The sequence below is a fragment of the Neophocaena asiaeorientalis genome, unplaced genomic scaffold (genome assembly GCF_003031525.2).
Source record: "Neophocaena asiaeorientalis asiaeorientalis breed wild unplaced genomic scaffold, Neophocaena_asiaeorientalis_V1.1 scaffold104, whole genome shotgun sequence".
In the NCBI taxonomy this organism is placed as follows: domain Eukaryota; kingdom Metazoa; phylum Chordata; class Mammalia; order Artiodactyla; family Phocoenidae; genus Neophocaena; species Neophocaena asiaeorientalis.
The window spans coordinates 2,498,169-2,520,347 of NW_020175679.1; the positions used below are offsets into that span (position 1 = coordinate 2,498,169).

Below are 22,179 nucleotides of genomic sequence, written 5' to 3' on the forward strand. Positions count from 1 at the left end.
TACTTACTACAGTTATTTCCTTTCATGCACAATCCCGGCCCCCACTGAACAATGACTCACTCGCCTGCTTTTCTTTGAACCTGCCTTGTCCTCCACATCCTTTGGTGGCCCCGTGGAATGAGCCTTCCGCAGGCTCTACGAGTCAGTCTGTCTCAGTCCCCCAGCCCACCTGCATGGTCCGTCCAGGCACTGCCCACTCAGGACCCCAGCCTCCTCTAGGGTGACTCCCTCTGTGTTGCTGAAGCACATTCTCCAGGAACTTCCCAGTTAAAGGAACATGGGAGGAACGTTTCTCAGAAACTGTCTCCTGTTCAGCTGACCATGGCTCCACCAAGGACTTGCAGGGTGGAACCCACTTTGCCTGCTGCGTCTGAGTTCCACCCCAGCTCACCTGTGCTTTCTCCTTGTCCTGGGCTCCAGTGGTCCTCTGTGCACCCTGTCCTCCAAACCTCACCTCACCAACGTTAGCTCTGGAAAAGGTCCTTTTCAGTTTTGAATTTTTATTCCCTACAGTTTTTGTTCTTACCTTTTTCCCTTCCAGATATTCTATCTTTAATTTCTGAGTTATTTCCATTCTGTATTATTTCTTTTTTATAGAGTTGGTTCTTTTTTAATGGATGCCTTGTCTTTGGTCACCTCTGAGGTACTGGCTGTAGACGACAGGGGTTCTGAGATGTTCCTTCTAGTCCCTGCTTTGCCCCCTTTACTAATGTCAGGTGAACTTTCCTGAGCTTCATACAAGAGGGAGGCACTGCCCTAAATGGACAGAGTGGTGGGCTTGTTGGGCAGTGGGTACCTGTGGGCACGATCTCAGGTGGTGGGTTTCTCCGACCTCCTGCTCTGGGGGGATGGGGCTTGCTCTGCAGGGGCCCTCAGCTCTCCTCCACCCCCCTGTGTAGGGTCCTCCTCAACCCCTTCTGCTGCCACTGCTCTCCTGAGCCTCCCCTGGCTCTTAGGGGACTGTCAGCTTTTCCCTGGAATTTGCCCTGTCTGGGTCTTTGGGGCAGGTATTTCCCTCTCTGGTTCTTTGCACTGTTTGAAGGCAATTTCAGTGGGACCTTTGCCATCTTAAAACTTCCCTGAATTGTTGGCAGCTAGTTTGAACCTATATAAACAAGGTGAGGCCCAGCGCAGCTGGTGTGGAGTGTCATCTGGTGGGAAGAGTGGGTGGGTCAGATGCACCCCCTGAGCTCCCCACCTCTGCATGAACAGGGTGAGGACCAGGGCACCCTTCACCCGAATCCCAGCCTAACCACCACTTACCATGTGACCTCGGCCAAATTATGGGCCCTCTCTGGGCCTTCACTTTTTTAATCTATAAACCGGGTAAGTATAGGCCAATGGAACAGAATAGAGAGCACAGAAATAAATCCTCACACATATGGTCAATGACGTTTGACAAGGGTGCCAAGATCGTCCAATGGGGAAAGGCCAGTCTTTCCAACAAATGGTGGGGAAATGGACATCCACTTGGAAAAGAATGAAGTTGGACCCGTACCTAACACCACATACAAAAGTTACCTCAAAAGGGACCAAGACCTAAAGTAGACATAAAACTCTTAGAAGAAAACAGGCGAAAAGCTTCATGGCTGAATCTGGCAAAGCTTTCTTGCATATAACACCAAAGGCACAGGCAAGAAAAGAGGAAAAGATAAACGACATCAAAATTGAAAAGCTTTGTGCATCAGCAGACACTGACAACAAAGTGAAAAGGCGCCTGTCAGAGGAGAGAGCACCCAAATCATGCATGTGACACGGGATTAATACCCAAAACGCACGAACAGATCCTACAACCCGACAACTGAAGACGAGCAACCAATTTAAAAGTGGGCAAAGGATGCGAACAGACATTTCTCCAAAGACACAGGAGTGGCCAATAACACATGAAGAGATGCTCAATATCACTGATCGTTAAGGAAATGCAAATAAAAACCACAAATGAGATACCACCTCATACCTGTTAGGATGGCTACTGTCAAAACATAACAAGTGTCGGCAAGGATGTAGAAAAATAGGAATCCTTCCTTACACACTGTTGGTGGGAATGTAAAATGGTGCAGCCACTGTGGAAAACGGTATGCAAGGTCCTCAAAAAATTAAGCATAGAGCTACCATATAATCCACTACTTCTGGGGATATAACTGAAAGAACTGAAAGCAGGGTCTCGAGGAGACGTACGTCCACCCAAGTTCACAGCAGCATATTCACAATAGCCAAGAGGTGGAGGCAGCCCAAGTGTCCATCAGCAGATGAAGGGTAAACACACGGTGGTCCATTCACACAGTGGAACATTATTCAGCCTTAGAAAGGAAGGCAATTCCGACACAGGCTTCCAGCATGGATGGACCTTGAGGACAGACATTATGCTCAGTGAGATACACCAGTCACAAAAGGACAGATCCTGTAGGATTCCACTCACGTAAGGGACCCAGAGGAGTCAGATTCCTGGAGACAGAGGACAGTGGGGCCGGGGACCAGGGGAGGGGAGGGGAGGGATGTTTACGGGGACAGAGTTTCAGTTTTACAGGATGAAGAGTTACAGAGATGGATGGTGGGGATGGTTGCTAACACTGTCAGTGTACTTCATACCAGGGAACTGTACACTTAAAACTGGTTAAAATGTTAAATTTTATGTTACGTATATTTTAACACATGTACAACAGGTAATAATCTCCACCTTCACCCATTTTCCCACCAGGTACGTACATTCCCAATCTCGGGGCAGACCTGGAGTCATGGGCTGGCTTCCTGGAGCCTCTAGTCTGGACACCGATCGAACAGTCACACGCATCCTTGCACACTCACGTGCTCTTAAATGGAGCTACGCGGTGAACTCCGAGCTGGCCTGGGCCCACCTCCATCAGGTGGTGTGAGGTGAGGAGGGCACACGGTGCCCCAGTCCCTCTGGTCCTCGAGTTCCAGGGCAGCAGGGCGGCCCCTGTCGGCTGGGGGCCGTGGTCAGAGGAATTCAGGGACAGGAAGAGGACCCAGCGGGGACTCCACGGGGACTGACTCAACCACACTGCAGTGTGTGTGCATCTGACATCAGCTCTGCCTGCAGCCCCCGACCCTCCACAGGTGAGGGGTGACAGCCTCCACCCCCGCCCCGGACCTCCCACCTGGTCCTCCCTTGACCAGGCTCACCTGGACCGGGAATTGACTCTCCCAGCCGGCTGAGGTGACTAGTGGTGACCAGGGTGGTGGCCACAGGTAGTCCGTCCTACCTGTCCTGGACTATTTCCTCTTCATGAAGCACCGACTTTGAACCTGGGCCAGAATTCCGGAGTCTTGAGCACAAGCTTCGTGTCCCCAGAAGTCAAACGGGGAGCTGGTTCATCAGGACACGGCGCACGTGGAGAGATGGAGCGCGGGAGCAGGCGGCCGGGGCGGAGCGCCGGGTGCAGACTGGACAGGCACCACGGGCAGCAGCTTCCTCTGCCCCACCCCCGAGCCCCGAGTCCCAGGGGGCGGGGCACGGCCTGAGAACGGAGCACCTTGCTGGAGGAAAAGCCGCAGACGTGCTGCCACCCTCACTTGACCCCCACTCCCTCTGGTTTCTCTGTTGCTTCTGTAAGTTCCACGCTGGCTGTCCCTCGAGGTCACCCCTCTGGATCCAGATGAAGCACCAGGGTCAGGCATCCCTGCAGGCGGGACAGCACTGCCCCCGTGTGGCCGACTGGCGCTAGACCAATCAGGTGCGGCCTTGGCGGAAAGGAGTCAGCTTGCTGCACGCCCGCCTGGGCAGGGGCTCGGGGCTCGGGACGGAACCCCCAGACCTTAAGCCCATCTGCTGCTCGTGCCTTCCAGGGACGCAGCCACGTCCCCACCCACTCCTCAACGTGCGTCCACTGGTTCAGGCCACAGACTCCACTGAGGGTCTGTGCAGTGTGTATCTCTACCACGCCCCTGACTGTACCTGTGTACCACCCACCTCTATCTGTGCCACACACCCGAGTACGTCTGTGCCTCTCACCCGAGTACATCTGTACCACACACAATCAGACCTTTCTTTACATTCTGCATCTCCCCTTCCCCTCACTTCCCTGAATCAAGGAAGGCACCTAATCACACATGCACCATCCCCTGCCCAAGGCTGACATGCGTTTGAGAGCAGGCCTCTCAGGGTCTGCGCTGTCAGGCCCCCAGTGATCCTCGGAGATTAAACTGTGTACCGGGCAGGTTCCGCACTGAAGCCATGAATTGCCGTCGCCTGAGACCAGCTTGAGGGGTTCCAGCTTCCTGGGAATCCGGGATGAACCCAGAGCCCAAGGTGCCACAGGTGCAGGATGGGGGAAGGGGTGGACGGGAAAGCCAGCAGTGGAGGGTGGGGCTCCCACGTCACAGGGGGCAGGGTCCACAGAGGCTGGACACCTGCCGCCCTCACTCTGAGCCTGGGGCGTCTGCAGGCCAGAGCTCGGGGACCGATGAGCACAGTGCCTCCCAGGGGGAGGGGCCCCCGCTATGCACAGCTCCGCCTAATGCGGGACAGGGAGACAGGCTAAGGGGCGGTTTGGGCTGAGGCAGCGGGGCACCAGCTGGAAGAGTCCACCTGGGCACCTGGAGGTCCCAGGCCTCACGGAGTCAGGAATTTGGGGACTGACCTCACTGGAGTACAACTTGGGATCGTGGGCTGCTGCCCTCACAAGTGTGTTGAAGTAGAGAGGCACCCAAATGGAAAGGCGTGGAGATCCTCAGAGACCCCCTTGGACCCTCCTCCATGAGCTCAAAAGGCCAGTCTGAGCCACACAGATTCTTTACCTCGACCCCAGTCGTGTGGTGACATTCCTTGTAATCAGACACCACAGATAAGAAACCCACAGCCCCCAGGCTCCATCCCCAACCAGCACAGGTCCCCCAAAACAGACCCCACGGATACCCAATTTCTGATGCCCCAGACCCATTTATAGATCACTGCCACCCACCCAGAATCCCAACGTCCTCACAGCCCCCGCCCCAAATCCTGGTTTGGGGAAGCACACTTAAAGGGTGAGGGGACAGAAGGAGCCTAAAGCGATTCCGTGTGGGCAGGCACAGCGCCCACCACGTGGGGGGCTGACCGCATCCCTCCTTCTGCTTTCATGTGTGAAAAACCGTAATTAACAGTCGATCAGAGGGCACAGAGGTGCATCATTAGTAAGTGAAGGAAAACCCATTCCCTTCTAAATCAAATTTGGGTTTGTATTTTCCAAAGAAGTTTCACGAAATGCAAACCACCTCCTGTCATAGTGGATGGATGAACCTCGGGACTTCCACGAGCAGAGCCAGGGTGCACCCAGAAGGTGCCGGACCCCTCGGAGCCCCAGGTGAGCAGAGCTGAGGCGGGTGGGGACAAGGGCACATGTGCTTTATTGCTGACGCTGCACATTCAAATGAATACAATAAACCCCTTTAAAAAGGAAGGCACGTGAGCAGCCTCCTGTGCAAGCTCCGTAGTATTTAAAATTCCTATTGGCTAATAAAGTATTTCCACTCTAGAACTGGAGCTATCTAGAAGAGCACATGATTTTTTGAGTTTTTTGCAAGCTGAGTACCTGTAACATCATTGTATCGTACCTCATGGCACAATTAAACAGCCTCAAATCAAATGTGTGTATCTAAGTAATGATATAGCTACTGTTACAATTGCAAAACATTAACCAGCTTATCCACATATGTACAGTTGGGTCCCCAAATGGTAATCATATAAAATTTAAAGGAGGAACAGTATCTAACGCATCTGTGTACCATTCCATTACAGGTAAGAGATTTGGCATTTTCAGTCTTTTCTTCCGTAAGTCCCGTCAGTATCCGCAAGAGACGAGTGTCATACGATGCTGAAGACCATGGAAAGATACTGCTCGTATGACACCTGAATCCAGCCGTCCTGGTCCGTGTCATAGCGTCTGAATATATCTGTCAACCTCTGAGGAAAAAACAACAGGTGTTTAGATCTAATACTTATCAAACAGAAGGAACCAACTGTACTGGTAAAAGGGCATTCAGGAACCCAACTGCAGAAGCATTCACGTCTCTGCCCGCAGAGGGGCACGGGCGAGGTGCCCTCGACCACCCTCAAAAGCCAGGCCGGTCCACCCAGGAGATGCAGGACAGCAGCGCGTAGGCGGGTGGGCCGCCAGCCCAGCTCCACTATGCACCGCGGCCCTGGGTCCTGGCAGAGCCCTCTGGCCCCAGAACCTGGCCTCCCAAGTCCCTGGTGGTGAGCCTGGGTCCTCCCTTCCCACTCGAAGGCTGTCCTCCTGGGGGGCCTCCCTGAAGGCTCACCTCTGCTCTGGCCACTTGCCGCTCAGGACAAAGGGAAACCAGCCCCCACCAGGCTCCTCCTCTAGAACCTGCCGCCCAACAGGGGAAGCCCAGCGCCGGGCCAGAAGGGCAGGATGACCTCGTGCCAGCCCAGGACGCTGGCTGATGCCCAGCCGCCCTCCCCGCTCAGGGCCCGCCCGCCCACCTCCTGTCTGACCACACCCCCAGGGCGCCACCTCAGTCTGTTCACAGGCCTGGCCGCCCGAGAGCAGGGACTAACCGTTAGGTAAGTGCCACTCCCAATGACAGATGCTGGGCAACCATGGCAGGCTCCGAAGAATCCTCCTGACAGAAGACAGTGCCCCAGGCTCATGGTGACCTTGGTGGTCGCCTATCCACCTGCCCAGGGGCCGAGAGCAAGGCTGCAGCCTGGCCCGTGAGCCGTGTCCCCTGCACCTCAGTCTCTCCAGTTCCACCCCTCTCCTGTGCTGGGCAGGCTGACGGCCAACAGCATACGGGCTGACACAGGTGACAGTCCACACGGGCGTCAGCCACAGAAACCACCAGCGGCAGTAACCTCCCACCGGGAGACCGATGGGTGATTTCCCTTTCTTTACACTTAACTGTCTTTTCCCAAGATTTCTACAAGTTTCCACGTTGCTTTGTAGAAAACAATTTTCAAAAAGCCTTTTTCTTTTTGGAAAGAGGCAGATGAGAAGAAAACGCTTTTGAGGGCTTTTGAGGATTTTTTACACGTGGCCTGCAGCTTAGCCTTTCCTTTTCGATTCCCCACCTCTGTCCAGCGTTTAGGCTCCTTCTCCAAGGCTGGGAGGGAGCAGGGCAGCAGCAGGCTTCCAGCATGGCCCAGAGGCAATGACCAGCTGCGGGCAGCCTCCCGGCTGGCCTGTGCTCAGCTCACAGACGAGCAGAGGCGCCACGTGAACTCCTCAGGGGACTCAGATCCTGCTACTCTGGGGGCTGAATGCTGCCATGTGATGACCCTTTCTTAGGCAGAGATATAAGGATGAGGTGGTCACTTATGGGACATAATCTCAGATGAAAATCCTAAGCCCACAACAATCCAGACGCAGATCCTACTGAGAGACTTTCACACTACACCTGTTCCTAACGTGTGCCGACAACACTGCAAACATGTAATCCTGCCTCACCAGACACCGAGAGGGAGAGACAGGGTAGGGTAAGGCTCTCCGCTTTTCAGAGACGTGAGGCTTAAATGCTCTCCACGTCACTGAGGGACAGGGACTGCTGGGCCCAGATTCCCCGGGAAAGAAATCAGGATAGCAGACCAGGCAGAGAAACTTCACTTACTGAAGTATCACTTTAACAGGGAAAAATCCTGAGAATGCTTTCCCAAATTCCAAATTATACTGATAACCTCATGCCTAGCACACCCCTCTGTGGATTCTAAAACCAACAAGATGTAACCTCGATTTGAATGCGAAGTGCAAGGGTATCTTTCGGGGATAGGTTCTACTGAAATACTTACGGAAAACACATTCGCTTCCCATAAATGGAATTGTGACAGAATTAAGAGGGAGGGTGTCACAGAGTCTTATGTAGACTTGGCCATGAGTTGATAACTGCTGAATCTAAATAATGGGCACATGGGTTCATTATACTGTTGTCTCTGCTATTTTTTTTTTTGCGGTACGTGGTCCTCTTACCGCCGCGGCCTCTCCCGTTGCGATCAAAAAAGAAAAAGTTTTGCAAGACATGAGGGTTTATACCAATTCACTGCATTTCTAAAGCTTAACTCTACGGGCCTTGGCTCCCCACCTAGAAACAGGAGCAGGGCCTGTGCGGGAACAGCCAGCGTGGGTGCGAGCGCTCGTGCCCTCCAACCTAGGGGGGGCTCCCCTGGGTGCTTTGTCCAGGCCTGCACTTACTTCTCTCCTGGGTAAGGCAGGGAGGCCGCAAAAGGATCTGCAGAAGCACTGCAGGGAACCGCGAGGCGGTGGTCACTGTGATCGCCAGCCCTGCCAGACACTGTTTCTAACACCCGAACAGGGCCCCCTGTGCTCAGGGCACGGCTCCGAGCTTAGGAGCCAGCAGCGCACACGACAGCAGCTTACCCAATTCTCATAATAAGACACACCAAAATAGCAGGGTATGTATGCAAAGAGCCCACTGGATCCCCTCCAGAAGGACAGCTCCCGGTGCTTCCAGGGCAGGAGGGGCCCTGCTGTCTGCACCTCTGTCTAACAGAACGACCAGCTACTCCTCCAAACAGCACGCTAACTTCTGTAAGTTCCGGAACCAGTTTCCGTGTCTGACTCCTGCTCGCCTGCTTCGTCGTCCCGTCCCTTCCCGCAGTCGGCGCCTGCGGGCCCCGCGCAGCCGGTACCTGCAAGACGATGCAGCCCTGGATGAAGTCGTCAAAGGCGATCTGCCCCCGTCCTTGTCTGTCGAACTTCCGAATGAGGGTGTCGTGAAACTGGTCAGAGAGCCGGTACCCTGGAGGAGGAGAGCAGAGTCAGCACCCACGCTCCCTCCCCAGACCCCAGCCTCTCCCTCCCGAGAGAACACAGCATGGGCCCCAGGGGACATGGGCCCCAGGGATCCCCGGCTGCAAGCGCACAGCAACACACTGAGAGCCTGGTGGCCGCTATGCAGTGCCGGCCCCGCCCCGAGGGACTCACTCAGAGACCGGCAGCCCCTTCCTGGACGGGCCGGAGTAACCCAGTCACCAGTTCACACCAACCCCAGTGCCGTGCCCCTCGCCCCTCGTGGTCTTCTGGACCCTGTGGAGTTAGCCTCCTTAACCGCCCTTTATTGTTGAATTTTACTACGGTATTAACTTAATGGCGAAGCTGTGAATAACTGGGCTGCCCTGGGTTACTCATTGCTGGAGGAGGCTTCGCAAGCTAAGACCTCGTGGGGAGGTTGACTGACGGCCCCTCCCCCGCCTCAATCAGCTCACTGATGTCAGGACAGGAGGTCAGGACAGGAGGCCGTGAGGAGTAAGGCGGCCTCACACAGACTGAAGCCCTCCAAGGGTCACCCAGGTGACTCCACCTTCAGCTTGCTGGGCGTCCTGGAAGGCCTCCAGCAAGGACGCCCCGGGGCGGCTCTAAGCCCTTCCCCTTCCTTCCCTCCTAACTTCACCACCTGTGTGACCGTGGTTTCCTTACTTATTCAGGAGACAAGATCCAGATGCCAACATATTTTTACTGGTTTTCAGTCTCGCTGGAATCTTTGCAAGGATATGTACACCTACTGTCTGAGTGAACGTCACAGTTAATTACCTGCACGAGCACTTCATCACTCTACTGAAAGAGTCACACATGCAAACACGTGCCAGTACTTTCCAGAGTGGTCAGCGCGCTCTATGCGCCCTGTGACTTAAATCCAGGGCCCCTGCCCTGCAGCTGAGTAGAAGACAGGACCCCAACTCAGAAAAGAGCGACGGGCGGGTGCCGGATGGGCGCCCCCTCACGCCCGGTACCGGTGCCTGTGGCCCAGAGAGACAGAGGCCCGGCTGGTGAGGGTGAGCCTGGGACACGGTGACAGGGCAGTGCCCGCCCAAGCCATCGCTGTGCAATGGTTTCCTGCCCAGGCTGGGAAAGGACACACGAGATGGTGACAAAGACACAGCAGCAGGGAGAGCAGAGCTCCAGAATCAGACAGGGCTCCACTGGCCGCTGGGACTCTTGGGCCTCTGGGCCCGCTCCTCCCTCCAAAACCAAAGACGTGAACCCCCCTCAGCAGACCATTTTAGGGTGGAAACCCTGCTGGCCCCTCACTGTGTGTCCCCCGGCCCCGCTGCTGCAGTTCCAGGGCACAGATGCCCAGTGGAGGGAACAAGCCCTTCCTTCCTGAGAACCAGCGACCTCCACTGGGCATCCAGCGCCTGCTCTCAGCACCGGGAGAAAAGCCAGACGCCAGTCAGTAACCATGGCAAAGGACAGACCCGGATCAGGGCACCACCCGTGTCTACACTGAGCCAACGGCACCAAGAAAGGGGCGGAGGCTGCCGGAGACCTGATGGGGCCTAACTCAGCCGACCCGGCTGTGAACACACTGCTAACGTGGTCAGGGGAGCCAAAGGCTGGGGCTCCAGGGATGAAGTGACAGGGTGCCGGCTCGGACTCCTCAGCATGAAAAGGGGGGCAGAGCAAATGCAGCAGGAAGATGGAAAGTGGCTGAAAGCGAGCAAGGAGGAAGTGAAGGTTCACTACACTCTTGTGAAATAAATTCCTTATAAAAACCACACTGGCCTTGAGCTGCCAGGGGCTGGGTGCGGGACGGGGTCGTTTGCTGGGGATGGGGCTGTCAGCACCCCCCCCACACACAAGCAGAGTATGAGGCCCAGGCCTTACGCACCTTATTTCCAGGCCTCTGCACCTGGCATGTAGCACATACTAGGAATAAGAGCCTAAATGATGAACGGGTGCGCTGGTCAGTCACAGCCCCGCCAGGGCAGCCTGAGACCCTGTGTGGCACTAGCAGAGATCAGGGGACACCTTAGGACTTGACCTCCCCCCGCACCCCCGACTCCCTCACGCATCTGCTGGGCTACGCACAGCCCCCAAGCTGGGCTGACAGACGCTTGTTCTTAGGAGTGAAAACAAAACAGGAAATTTCACTCCTGGGGCACATTTCCTAACAGTTACTAACAAGTAACCTGCGAAAGGATGGCAATGCTCCTTGTGTGGAAGAAAAGGCTCCAGAGAAGGCCCTAGGAAATGGCGGACCAATCACAGGCAGAAACTTTTTGGAATAACTGAAGAAATGCTGCAACCGGATATTTACTTTTTCCAGGAAAAGCTGGAAGTCAGGAAGGATCTCGGCTGTGCCCAGCTCGACGGGGCCTGTCGGCTCGTGACCCTGAGGGACCACCGCGGACCTACCACGGCCACAAACGTCCCAGGTCTGACCGGGGCTTGTCGACCTCAGCGTTTCCAACATGAGCTCCCAGGACGCGAGGGTCACCGGCACTAAGTCAAAAGAGGGCTCCGGGGCCTGACGAGGTTAGAAACACTGTGTTTGGGGACACCTGAGGTCACCAGTCTGGAAGCTAAGTCACAGGGTCCAGGGTCCAGCCGGCCAGGCCTCCAGCTCCCTCCTGCCCAGGACTGCTCTGCGGGGGCCACCTCCCTCCCAGCCCCCACCTGAGGCACAGCAAGGTCAGCTGTGTTCCAAGTTTTAATTCAGAGAACCTGAGGTCAATGTCCTGCCCAAAGCCTGAACCACGCGTGGCAGGCTCACAACACAAGCTTCCTGTTGGGTCCCAGAGCTTCTAAAGCAAGAAAGAGAAACCGAGAGGACAGCCATAAAGCACACGCCCAGAGAAAGAGAGGGGGAGGGCAGAAGCACCTTAATAGCCACAAGAACCAAAATGTACTTTATGTTATTAAACACTGAACCAGTCGGAATAAAGCACATTGTAATCTACCAGAAGGGCCCTGCGAACAGCGGGCCCAGTGAATGTCAAACAAGCCAGAATGTTGGTGTAACGAACACAGTCCTCCCTCCATAAATGACAAATCCCAAGTTCCCCTCAGGCCCACGTGGGCGCTGGACCAGAAGGCCCGCTGGCGTGCTCTGGAAGGCACCACGTGAACACTGCTCATAGCACGGCACACACTCAGGCTGGCACGCGTGTGGCACGCGTGCTGACATGCACTTGAGAATGGGAGCTTCCACGCTCAGGCCTACGCTCCGCGCAACTCACGGGCTCGTCCCCTGTGGGCATTGCGCCTTCTTTCTGTGTATTTTCACGTCAGGAAATATAAATAGCCCTACACTGTTTTCTTTTGACTCGTTCACTTTAAACTGTTTCAGAAGCCACATTCTCAATGTGCCTGTGACATCACTCCACTTCACAAAAGACAAACTACTGCATAGCCCTTATCTCATTTTGGATGAAAAACCGTATAGAAGCCTCCAAGTCAAATATCAGCCTTCACGATGTAAGTAACAGGAAAATATAAAACCGTGTGATGTAAACAAAGATTTCACAGACTGCTTTCAAAATCATTAAGTTAAACGAAGTAACAAGATAAACTTTATGGCCCTGGCTCCAAAATGAAACAGCTACGCAGTCAAGGCAAGTGTTTTACCAAAACCTGAGAGGGCTTGCTTGAGCTCGTTCTTGTCGATCATGCCCGAGTTGTCCCTGTCGTAGGTGCGGAAGACGTTCTGCCAGTCCGTGATGTACTTCCAGACGCCAGTGAACTCGCTGAAGTTCACGCCGGCCTTGTTCTCTCTGTCAAACATGGCTGAGACGGAAGGGCGTGAATCAGCAAGAACCTAGAGCAGAGGCGCACCCACACCCCCCGGCGGGCCTGGCTCCTCCGGGACCCAGCCTGGTGTTCGGCCAGCGGATCCCCAGGTGCTGGTGGTGACCCAGCCACAGCCCTAAATCGTGCTAGGTGGGCATGAGGCGTGCGAGCCAAACACCCTGGTGGAGCCACAATAAAAACGCTTTACACTGAAGGAGGTTCCTCAAAAGCATGACGGCGGCAGGGCGCACCCGCGCTCAGGAAGGAACTGGAGCCGCAGTGCAGAGCCGTCGAGGGGCCCACCCCAACCCTCCCAGCTCCGGGTCCCATTCCTGGAGCCTCCCCCTGTCCCCCAGCGGACCCGAGTCCCGAGTGGGGGCTCAGAAGAGTCCTCGGGCGAGGGAGGCCTCTACTCCGATGAGAACAGGACTATTGGCTTTAGATTTTTTTAGTAAGGCCTGCCTTTCACCGAGAAAAAAATCAGCCTGACTCCAGGTCCAAATAAGAAAAAACTTCTAACTACATTTACATACAGCTGCAGGCACAATGGATAAAAACTCAGTGTGAAACACTGCTACAGAGAGAGTAAGACACCGTTTGGTCTCTTTTCAGGTCATCTGAGTGTTCTTGGTTTGGCCACAAGCACATTCCACTTCAGAGACATTTCACATGAGAACTCGCACGCTTCCTCTAGTCAACAGGCATGCAAGACGTGACTGCGTGTGAAACTAAGTATGTGAGATCATTAGACTGAGAAAGGAAGGACGGGTTGGACAGTCAACTCCAAGTAAAGACTCAGTGAAGGGCCAGGGCGGGTGGCAGTTCCGGAAGAGAAATCAGCTCAGAAGCACAGGCAGGATGGTGTTGCCCCTACTTACATATGATTGACCGGACAGTCACTGGATTAAACGGAGTCCAGGTGCCTGAAACGAAGAGCAGACATTAAGAAAGAGAAGAAACTCTGAATCCCCAGTTGTAACCCCAGAAGCCAGAGAAAATAAGTAATTAGCTTTCAACATCAAGACCCTACAGCCACGGTTCGTTCTCCGCAGGGGACGCCGCCCCCAGGACGATGGGTCTGTCAGGTCCTATCCACACTGACCGGGGAATCGCTCAGGTCCAGCCAGACATTCAAAGCTGCTCAGGAAGACCTGCACCTGGAAGCTCACTCATGTTCACTTTATAACCAAGAGATGCTATTTTAATACTCACTGAACTTCCCAGGGCCACAGCACCAGGTAAGCTGAGAAGATGGCACTTAGCTGTGCTAAGAACGTCACCAGCTACCACTTCAGAAAATCCCACCCCAAGGGCACCACCGCTCCCAGGACCGGGGCAGCTGCACACGTCGTGCAGCGACCCTGCTGGAAAGCACACCATGAAACCATGCTTTACATTTTTCTCCTAAAATGACAGTCTGGGCAGCATACTATTTTCTCTGGAATTGTGAAAAGGCAGGACACACTGTTCCACAATTCACTGCAGAGCAGTAAAGGGGATGTTACCGAATATCTGTCATAAAGGACCTGCTGACACTGATGGATTTGACGACTGAGAACCATTTATCCACTGTGATGATGGACTGCTCACCAGGTACCCTTATGCCCAAGGATCTGTTTCCAGAGTGATCTGCACCTTTACCAATTTTTATACTCACTAAAAACAACGTAAAAACATTTTTATGGGGCGGGAGAGCAGCATCTCTCCCCATCCCCCCATTCTTCCCTCTCTACAGACGGTTTCAGCTCTGGGTGGCAGAGTCCCATCCCCTGGCCACACACGAGGCAGCACCCTTCCTGCCTGGCCGCGACCACTGGGCTCCGAGCACGTCCCCGACCTGGCCCACACGCGCTTCTCCCGACGCCCAGCATGGCCCCCCAAACACACGCACACCTTCACCTCAACCCCTGCCTCTCCTTACACCTCCGTTTATACGAGGCTTCCTCAGAGGAGCCCTCCTGAGCGCCCCGCACCCAGGCCCCTCGGTCACTGCATCTGCTCCAGCGGCGCCCTGAGCCTGGCCCGCAGCGGGGACCCCTGGGCACTGGTGCGCATCTCTGTAGACTTTACAGGCGTTTGGGGGAGGGCAGGCAGGAGGATGTATATAAAGGTATCAGAAAAGGTCAGCATCATTGGAAACCAGTGTACAAAGAAACCGTGCTACAGAGAAGCCGAGAGAGAGGGGGACTCCATGTGCACAGAAGGGTGTCGCTTCTTCACCGTTCCTGACTTTCTAGCTGCCCTGGCTGGTGTTTCCACAGGAGATAACCCACCAGGACCAGGAGCCCGAGAAACCAAACGCAGCGGCTGGACTCCTTCCCGCCTTCCCTCCGCCTCGGACGCAGGCTGTGACCTGAGAGCCCTCGATGACCGCCCCGCTGAGCGGCCTGCGCCCACTGCCCATCCCGGCTGTGAGCGGGGGTGCGCCCCGGCCACGCTGGCCAATGACTCGGCCGAACGCGTCTTCCACAGAAGCGACACGAGTAAGACAGTCAGATGGTGATGCAAACACAGGCACTTTGCGCGGTGAGGGCCAGGAAGAGGGAGGTGTGGACCGGAGGAACCGGCAGCCGAGCTGGAGGGCCGTGAGGCTCAGCAGAGTGGCAGGTCACCCCGGGCTGAGTCAGGGGTGGAGAGGAGACCCGCAGGCTGTCCAGCTTGGGAGGCGGAGGCAGGCTCCTGGTGCCTCCCCTGGCCCGCCCTCGTTACCCAAACGGGGCCTGACTCTCCAGGGAAACCAAGGGATAATCACAATAGCCAACAGTTAATTGACTGTTTAGCTCATGGCAAGCCCCGTGGCCTGGTTCTCAGACTAGACATCAAAGCTTCACAGCCCCTAGTGAGGGCAACATTTAGTATTCCAGTTATACGAAGTGTTAAACACACTGGAGCGTCGGCCTGAAAATCTGCAGTTTTCTGTAAGAAAATGCACTGCAATGTGGACAAGCATGTCTAACAGAGCCTACTGGAAATACAGGGTACACCGAGCAGCGAGATTCCCTTCAGTGCCAGTGACCCTCACCCGGATTTTCCAGGCCAGCCCCAACTGCAAACATTCCCAGTAAACAACATGTCTAGGAATGTCACAACCAGCAGCTTGCAAAAGATTTCCTGTCAGACTTTTACTTAGAAATACAATATATGGTCCCTGTTCCTGTAAGTCTTGCCTCAACTTCATCTGAAAAGACCAAAGAAAACAGAAACACACACAGTATTTTCCATGTAAACTGAGTACACATAACTTTTTTCACCCATAATTTGGGTGCGAGTCGGTCGCAGCTCCGCTGAGAGGTGGGTCAACATCAGGACACTTAGCACTTTCCCCTGTAACCGTCAAGCACACAGATGATTTAAAGAATTTATATCTGATCCCTTCTCAAATGAGAAAAAACCCCGCTCTGCTCTGTGATAGTATATTCTGTTTTTTTGCTCTCCAGAGAGTTTTCTTTCTTGAAATTGCAACCTGTTACCACAAACTTGGACTTCAGTGAGAGATAACGGGCTAAGTCGTCATGGAATCCAGCAAACGCACACTGAAATACCTGTTCATCTGGAATCTTTGGGGGAAAAAAACAGACTTTTTTTTACAGCACCACTGGCGATCTCCTTCCACTTTACTGCATCAGATCTGGGACTCCCAGCCCTTCTGGGCATTTCTTCCCGCAAGCGGAGCCAAGTAGGAAGGGGTGAGAGCAGTTCTACGGGCTCGCATGGAATCGGCCAGGACACCGGTGCCTCTTCAGGGTCACGAACTCTGTATCCCACCAGTCACCTTCAACTACAGCCTCAAAGAGCCACGACTGGAAATACGGCCTTTCAAAAGGCCATCTGAACACCATCGATAGCCATAACAACACCTACAGGTTTCGAGCTGATAAATGCCACTTCCAGAAACTCGTTCTATGAAATCACCACAGTATTTACATCGAAGAAAATCAGAAACAACCTAAGTGTCTTACAGTGAAACTGTACACTCAGTTCTGATAGATGAGTGATGTCTCCGGTTCTGTACCAAGCGATGTGGGACCTGGTGGACATGGGCTGGGCCCGAGGCGGAGGGGCTAAGCCTCCGGTTGTCCCAGAGTGTGATCTGCCCAAGGCCGAGGTCGTGGAATAAAGCCAACCCTGTCTTCCTCTGCTTCCACCTGAAACTCTGCTGCACACGTTTCTGGGACGAGCAGATACAACAGGCTGTGTTGGGGGCCTCCAAGACCACCCCCAGGCTTGATGACTCGCTAGGACTCACAAAACTCACAGTCAGTTTATTACTGCAAGAGACATAGAGTAAAATCAGCAGAGGGAAAAGGCATGGGGAAAAATCTGGGGGGACCAGGCACCCGCTTCCCGGGGAGTTGCACAGGGTGCCCCTAATCCTCCACCGAAAGCTGAGACCACATCTCGCATGTGCTGTCAACCAGGGAAGCTCCAGGCAGCGAGGGAGCACGTGCCTGCCGCAGCTGCAGTGCAAGCATGAGCCACCCAGGCAGGGGGGCAGCAAGTTCCAGGAGGCGGCCAGCAGCCATGCAGCAGGCCCTCCTCGGGGACACGCAGCTCTGAGCACAGCAGGTGCAGGGTGAAGAAGGTAAGCCCCAGACCCTCCGCTGCCTCATAGGCCGGGCCTATGACGGAGTGACAGTGAGGTGACCCGATGGGCAGTCGGCAGGGAACTGTCGGCTTATGTGGTCTGATCTCTCACTGCTAGTCAATATGGGATCCCCAGAAGAGCTGAAATCTATTTTGCTAAAAATACCTCTAAAAGAATATATGACTTATTATTATGTAAAGTCCAGCTGAAAAACGCCTCCTCAAAATACATCAATATGTTATGTCAATGTAAACCTACAGAAGCACAAAAAAAGAGGCTTGAGCAAAATTAATTTCCTATAATTCCAAGGAACAATGCTAAAGTAAATATTTAAAAAAAAAGTACCTAGCTGAAGACAGTTTGTGACATGTCATTTCAAACAGCAGGCAAGACAGTCCTGTCTCTATTCACACCTCTTAACCCAGCAGTCATTCTCAGACGCACTCCGGGGAGACAAGCTGCATAAAGGACTCAGTGTACAAGACCCACGAGTACTTCTTCAGGGCGGTTTCAGCTGGATTTTAACAGAGCGCATCAGAGGCACAGATCTCACTGCAGAGAGAAACCGTGCTACTTTGAACCTCCAGTTTTCCCACCAGTAATAAGCTAATTAAACTGATTTCCTGAAATAGCTTAATATTCTAGTCCTAATATGAAAAAAGAAGCCCAATCCTGGGGGAGAAATCAAAAGTCAAAAATAACTCCAATCGTATCAGCTATGGGAATTCGAGGACAGTGAAGAGAACTGACTTGTGTCCATCCTTTGGTGACAGAGGTGACAAGACACGACTGCAAACAAGAGACCAGCTCGACCAGCTTCCTCCAAAAGCTGATGCCCGGTAGGCAGAGACTGCTGCAAAACGACTCCAGAGGAGCCAGGAGGAGGAAAACGGCAGCATCCAGGAAAGGAAGGTGCTGCGGGTGCCTCGAGGAAAGGCAGGTATCCTGGGTGGGAGGAGCAGAGCCCGGCAAGCGGTGGGAGCCACGGGGCACCTGTGCGTCCGGGGGCGCCAACGGGAAGACACAGGTGGGATGGCACAGGGGTGGGGCGAGCACCTAGCGGTGCAGGCACACACCCGGATTCTGGTCCCGCTCTCAGCCTGAGGGCTCACCGCGCGCGCGCTGAGGCTGTGGAAGGACAAGAGATCTGTACCCATTCATAACCTGCCTTCCTGCACAAAGGGCCAAAGGGAACGTACAAGATATTCACGGCACAGCAAAAGAAAGCAGACTCTGGTCATGTTGGATGAGAGGAGAAAAGCATACGAAAGTTAGGGGTCTCAGACTATCAGTAAAATTCACCTCTTCAAATTCTAAGCTCATGGGACTGGCGAGCCAGAAATTTAATTTAAAATTTTTAGCAGCTAATTTGAAGAGAAAATGTGACTGGTTACAAGACAAACAAAACAAGACAGAACAGCCATCACAGTTGCTCCACACAAGAGGCACCACACCCCCAGGGAGGAGTGAGGAGGCCAGGGGTGGGGGGGGGGGAAGGGGGGCTGACCCGTCCCGCTCAGGGCTAGGCTACTACCCGCTTCACGGGGCAAGTTCTTACATCGCCCCAACAGAAGCTGAGGGAATCCCTCAGGGCAAATCAAGAAAAGTGACTCTACAGGGCCGCTGTGAGACGGTCCTGATACACACTTTTCGGTGGGCTTAAACCAGGTACCGATTTCAAAGCATCTTAGGAATGGAGGGCTGAACATCCTGTGGGCAATTCTGTTAAAATTCTCCAGCAGGCTCCTGATTCAAGGGCAGAGAACCATCTGCTTTAACAACCAGCTCAACTGGAAGCAGTACCGACTCCCCCTAGGGAAAATATTACCTGTGTTCACCTGTAAATACCAATCCACCAGCAGTAACAAAGGGAACATCCGTGGTGTGCGCCACGCGCAGGGCTGTGAGGCAGCGTCCGCCTGCCACACCACCAGCTGCTCCCACTAGGCAAGGTGAGCCTTTCAACATCTTCATTACCTCTTAAAGTCAACCCCCTTCTGGCTTAAATGGCACACCTTTGGACGGCACCACAAACGTAAGAATCAGAAAAGACAGTGGCATCTGAGGGGTTAAAAAAAGGGCCACACAGCCAGGTATTTATGGAATCAAGGTCTTCAGCAGTACCTCCACGGATCAATCATGCTGAAGCCAGCAACAAGGCGACTCCACGGTGAGCTCCCAGCACCAGCACCAATAGCTGTAACCCCCTCTCACCCATGTCTGAATGACTAGCACCCCCCACTGAGAAGCCCACCTCCCGCGATCCGGCTGTCAGAGCCTCCAGTATCCTCAGTCGCTTCCCTATCGGTGTCTCTGGGGCCTTGATGCCCCTCTCCAGAGGAGTCACAAGACGCAGTCACCTGCGAAATTCAACAGCCCTCGACAAACCTGAAGGATGTCTGCCGTACAAAGCCGGGCTCCCTGCGCTCCTGAAGCCGACACCCCAGCCTCCATTTCTCAGGCTTTCCCCATGTCCTCCATGCAGGTGCCCCACGCGCTCGGCAAGGACTCAGAGCGGCACTGACACAACCACCGGGAAACCACCCGACAAAACAAGATGAGATGATAACCAGAGATGATTGATAACTAAGTCTTAGTGATTCGGGAAATAACTTAAGAAGAAAGTGATTCACTACGGGTGGTCAGACTTGCGGTTCACAAGTCCAGACGGCCAGGTGCCACTCACCATTGGATAGCGCTTGTTGGAGTTCGTTGTCCGATATCACACCGCTCCTGTCTTTGTCGACCCTACAAAATTGAGGTCAGTTAAGATTCAAAGCGCAGGAAAAGCAAAGGAGGGCGAAAGCAAAGGTTTGACTCTGCAGTCAACCCTAAATTAGTTCTGGCCCTTCCTTCCCTGGGCCCTTCCCTTCGGCTGCTGGACCTCTTCCCATGACCCGCTGGGGAAAAAGGAAGCGTGCCTCCTTCGCTGTCCAGGCACGCTCCCTGCCGAAACCCAAGCTGCTTCTCCACTTTCTCAGGTCTCCCTCCCTCGGCCTGGCTGAATTCCACCTGCACCAGGTTTTCTCCTTTTCACAAGCAGGAAAAGATTCTCTCAGATAACGAAGTCGTTCCCTGATCATGAGTCACTCCACTTTGGGTCATTCGTTCGCTGGAAGGACGACCAGGGACGGAAGGCACTGCGGTGATGGTCACCTGCCCAACAGCCGCGGCCCGGCTTCTTTCCCGGTTGCTGGCATTTCAGCAGCCGGGGAAGAGTCTGCGTTTCTGCTCCCCTAAACAAGCATCCGTGGGAGACCCTCCGCCCCGGAGCAACTCCGGGCACCGGCTGTGAGGGGAGAGGGATGGAAGCCGAGCCCCAGGGCGAGCGGGCTGCGACCCTCGGCTGGCGGCTCTGCACCTTGAATGGAGGGCGGGGGGACGGAGCAAGGGACAGGGGCCTGGGGGCACCAGGAAGGAGGCCGGACTGGAGGCCGGGGTCACGGGGCGGGGGAAGGCCCGGGGCTGAGACCAAGAAGAACGCAGTGGAGGCCCGCAAGCGCCTGCGCGGCCGGCCGCACCTCTGGAAGACGTTCCACAGGAAGCTCTGGTCCGGCAGCGCGGCGCCCGCGGAAGGGCCAGCCCCGGGGCCCGGGCGGTACGGGTAGGTGGCCATGGGCCGAGGCGCGACTGGGCTGAAGCGCTCCTGGGACACGGACGGCTACGGGCGGCTCCACTTCCGCCTACGCCTAGACCGGGGCGGGGGCCCGGAGTCACGCCACTTCCGGGGCGGTCACGGGAGCGAGCGCAGCCAATCCAGTCGCGGCCCTGTTGCCAGGCGACGCCCGTGCATCCGGCCAGCGTGTCTGGGTCCCGTGGGCACCGCGCAGCAGGTGGCCTAGGCCAGCGTACCCCTAGGGTCGCGGACGCGCGTTGGGAGCCGCTCCCCGCAGCGCAGAGTGGACATGAAGGGCGGAGGCGGTTCCCTCGAGCATGGTCCATTCTTGCACCAAGAAGGTCGTGGAAGGACTGTGATGGAGGGGAAGAACGCGCCCGACATTCTTGTTTTTCTGGACTTATCGCCCGCCCCCGCTCGCGCATCTCAGCGTCCCTGCGCCCCGCTTCCAAGGAGCACACGAAGCCCCCCCTCCGGCATCTGACAGCGCCCGCCGCTTCCCGGCTCGGCCTGCAGGTGCGTGGCCAAGCCCAAATAGCCCCAGCTGGCCATGGTGGGCGGCTAGCGTGTCCCTCTCGGCCAGTTGACGCCACCGCCTCCGTCTGGACACCGACTGCGCCGCAGCGCACCCCGCGCAGGGAAGCCCAGCTTCATTCAGGGCGCTCCCGCCGCCTTCCAGCCTCTCAGGATTTTGAGCTCCTGATCCAATCATGCTGACTCGTTTCATCCTCCTCCCCTACTTGGTTTGTGGAAGGGCCGAGCACCAAGGAAGCGCCTGACACTTCCTTCCTTGGACACGAATCCATTATTCAGCGCTTTGTCTCTGTATCTGACCCGCTGTTATTCTCCAGTTGTATTGTCCTCAGTTCCTTTTCTCCTCTAACCACCAGAGCATATGCTGGAGAGTTCTTTAAAACTCTTCAAAGAGATTAAGATACTCTGACTTGACACTCAGATTATTATTATACAAACCTCCACAATGTGGCTTTTTTCATGACTTAATGAATTCAAGTGTTTTCTAGTTTTATCCTCATAAAGCATTCACATCACTCGTTGAATAATCCTTTCTACAGTTTTCCACAGCTTTTTGATCTCTAGTTTCTGAAACCCATTTTTTCCTATCTCCCATCTCTGCCTCTTTTTTTGTTCTCTAGAAAGCTACAAAATTAGTAACTATGATTTTGCAACCCAATTTGTAAGTTTTCCAGTACAGAGTGTACAGGGAAACTTCAGCAAGAAATTTCTCAGCGACTCCAGCTGGCCTCGGCTTCCCTCTCCTGACAGTGTCACGGGTTCCACCAACCCTTGATGGAGTCCAGCCTCGATTGCCGCAGCCAGCACCATCTGTGGGGCCCAGAAGTGCTCCGTTCTGCTTTCCGTTTAGTTCCAGGGGTAGGAAATGATTCATTCAAGGGAAGAAGCATTTACTGAATCTACCCTAGTGTTTAAATATTACTACGTGTAATCCTCACACCAGCACCTCGTGGCAAGGT

General features: G+C 54.6%; 1 protein-coding gene across 3 annotated transcripts; it reads right to left on the reverse strand.

Annotated features, from left to right (window-relative positions):
- Nucleotides 1-5,323: 5,323 nt before the first annotated feature.
- PDCD6 (programmed cell death 6) lies at nt 5,324-20,765 on the reverse strand. 3 transcript variants are annotated; one of them, XM_024731959.1, is made up of 7 exons: nt 20,592-20,765; nt 19,757-19,818; nt 13,364-13,408; nt 12,324-12,482; nt 8,606-8,715; nt 6,521-6,585; nt 5,324-5,902 (listed from the first exon to the last, which is right to left on the reverse strand). In XM_024731959.1, exons 1-6 carry the CDS (start codon nt 20,684-20,686, stop codon nt 6,523-6,525), a joined length of 534 nt encoding a protein of 177 aa, XP_024587727.1. In that variant the 5' UTR covers nt 20,687-20,765; the 3' UTR covers nt 5,324-5,902; nt 6,521-6,522. The 3 variants fall into 3 exon arrangements, with proteins under 3 accessions (XP_024587727.1, XP_024587726.1, XP_024587725.1); XM_024731958.1 differs by lacking the exon at nt 6,521-6,585 and having other exon boundaries at nt 12,330-12,482; nt 20,592-20,761; XM_024731957.1 differs by lacking the exon at nt 6,521-6,585 and having other exon boundaries at nt 20,592-20,761.
- Between the last annotated feature and the right edge of the window lie 1,414 nt (nt 20,766-22,179).

Bases quoted from the DNA above. Each gene is read 5' to 3' on its own strand.
- PDCD6 (XM_024731957.1), bottom strand. From the start codon at position 20,686: ATGGCCACCTACCCGTACCGCCCGGGCCCCGGGGCTGGCCCTTCCGCG. The intron at 13,409-19,756 runs GTGAGTGGCACC...TCTTCGTTTCAG, and splicing joins CCAACAAGCGCTATCCAATG to GCACCTGGACTCCGTTTAAT. The intron at 5,903-8,605 runs GTACCGGCTGCG...TTTTTTCCTCAG, and splicing joins AGGGCTGCATCGTCTTGCAG to AGGTTGACAGATATATTCAG.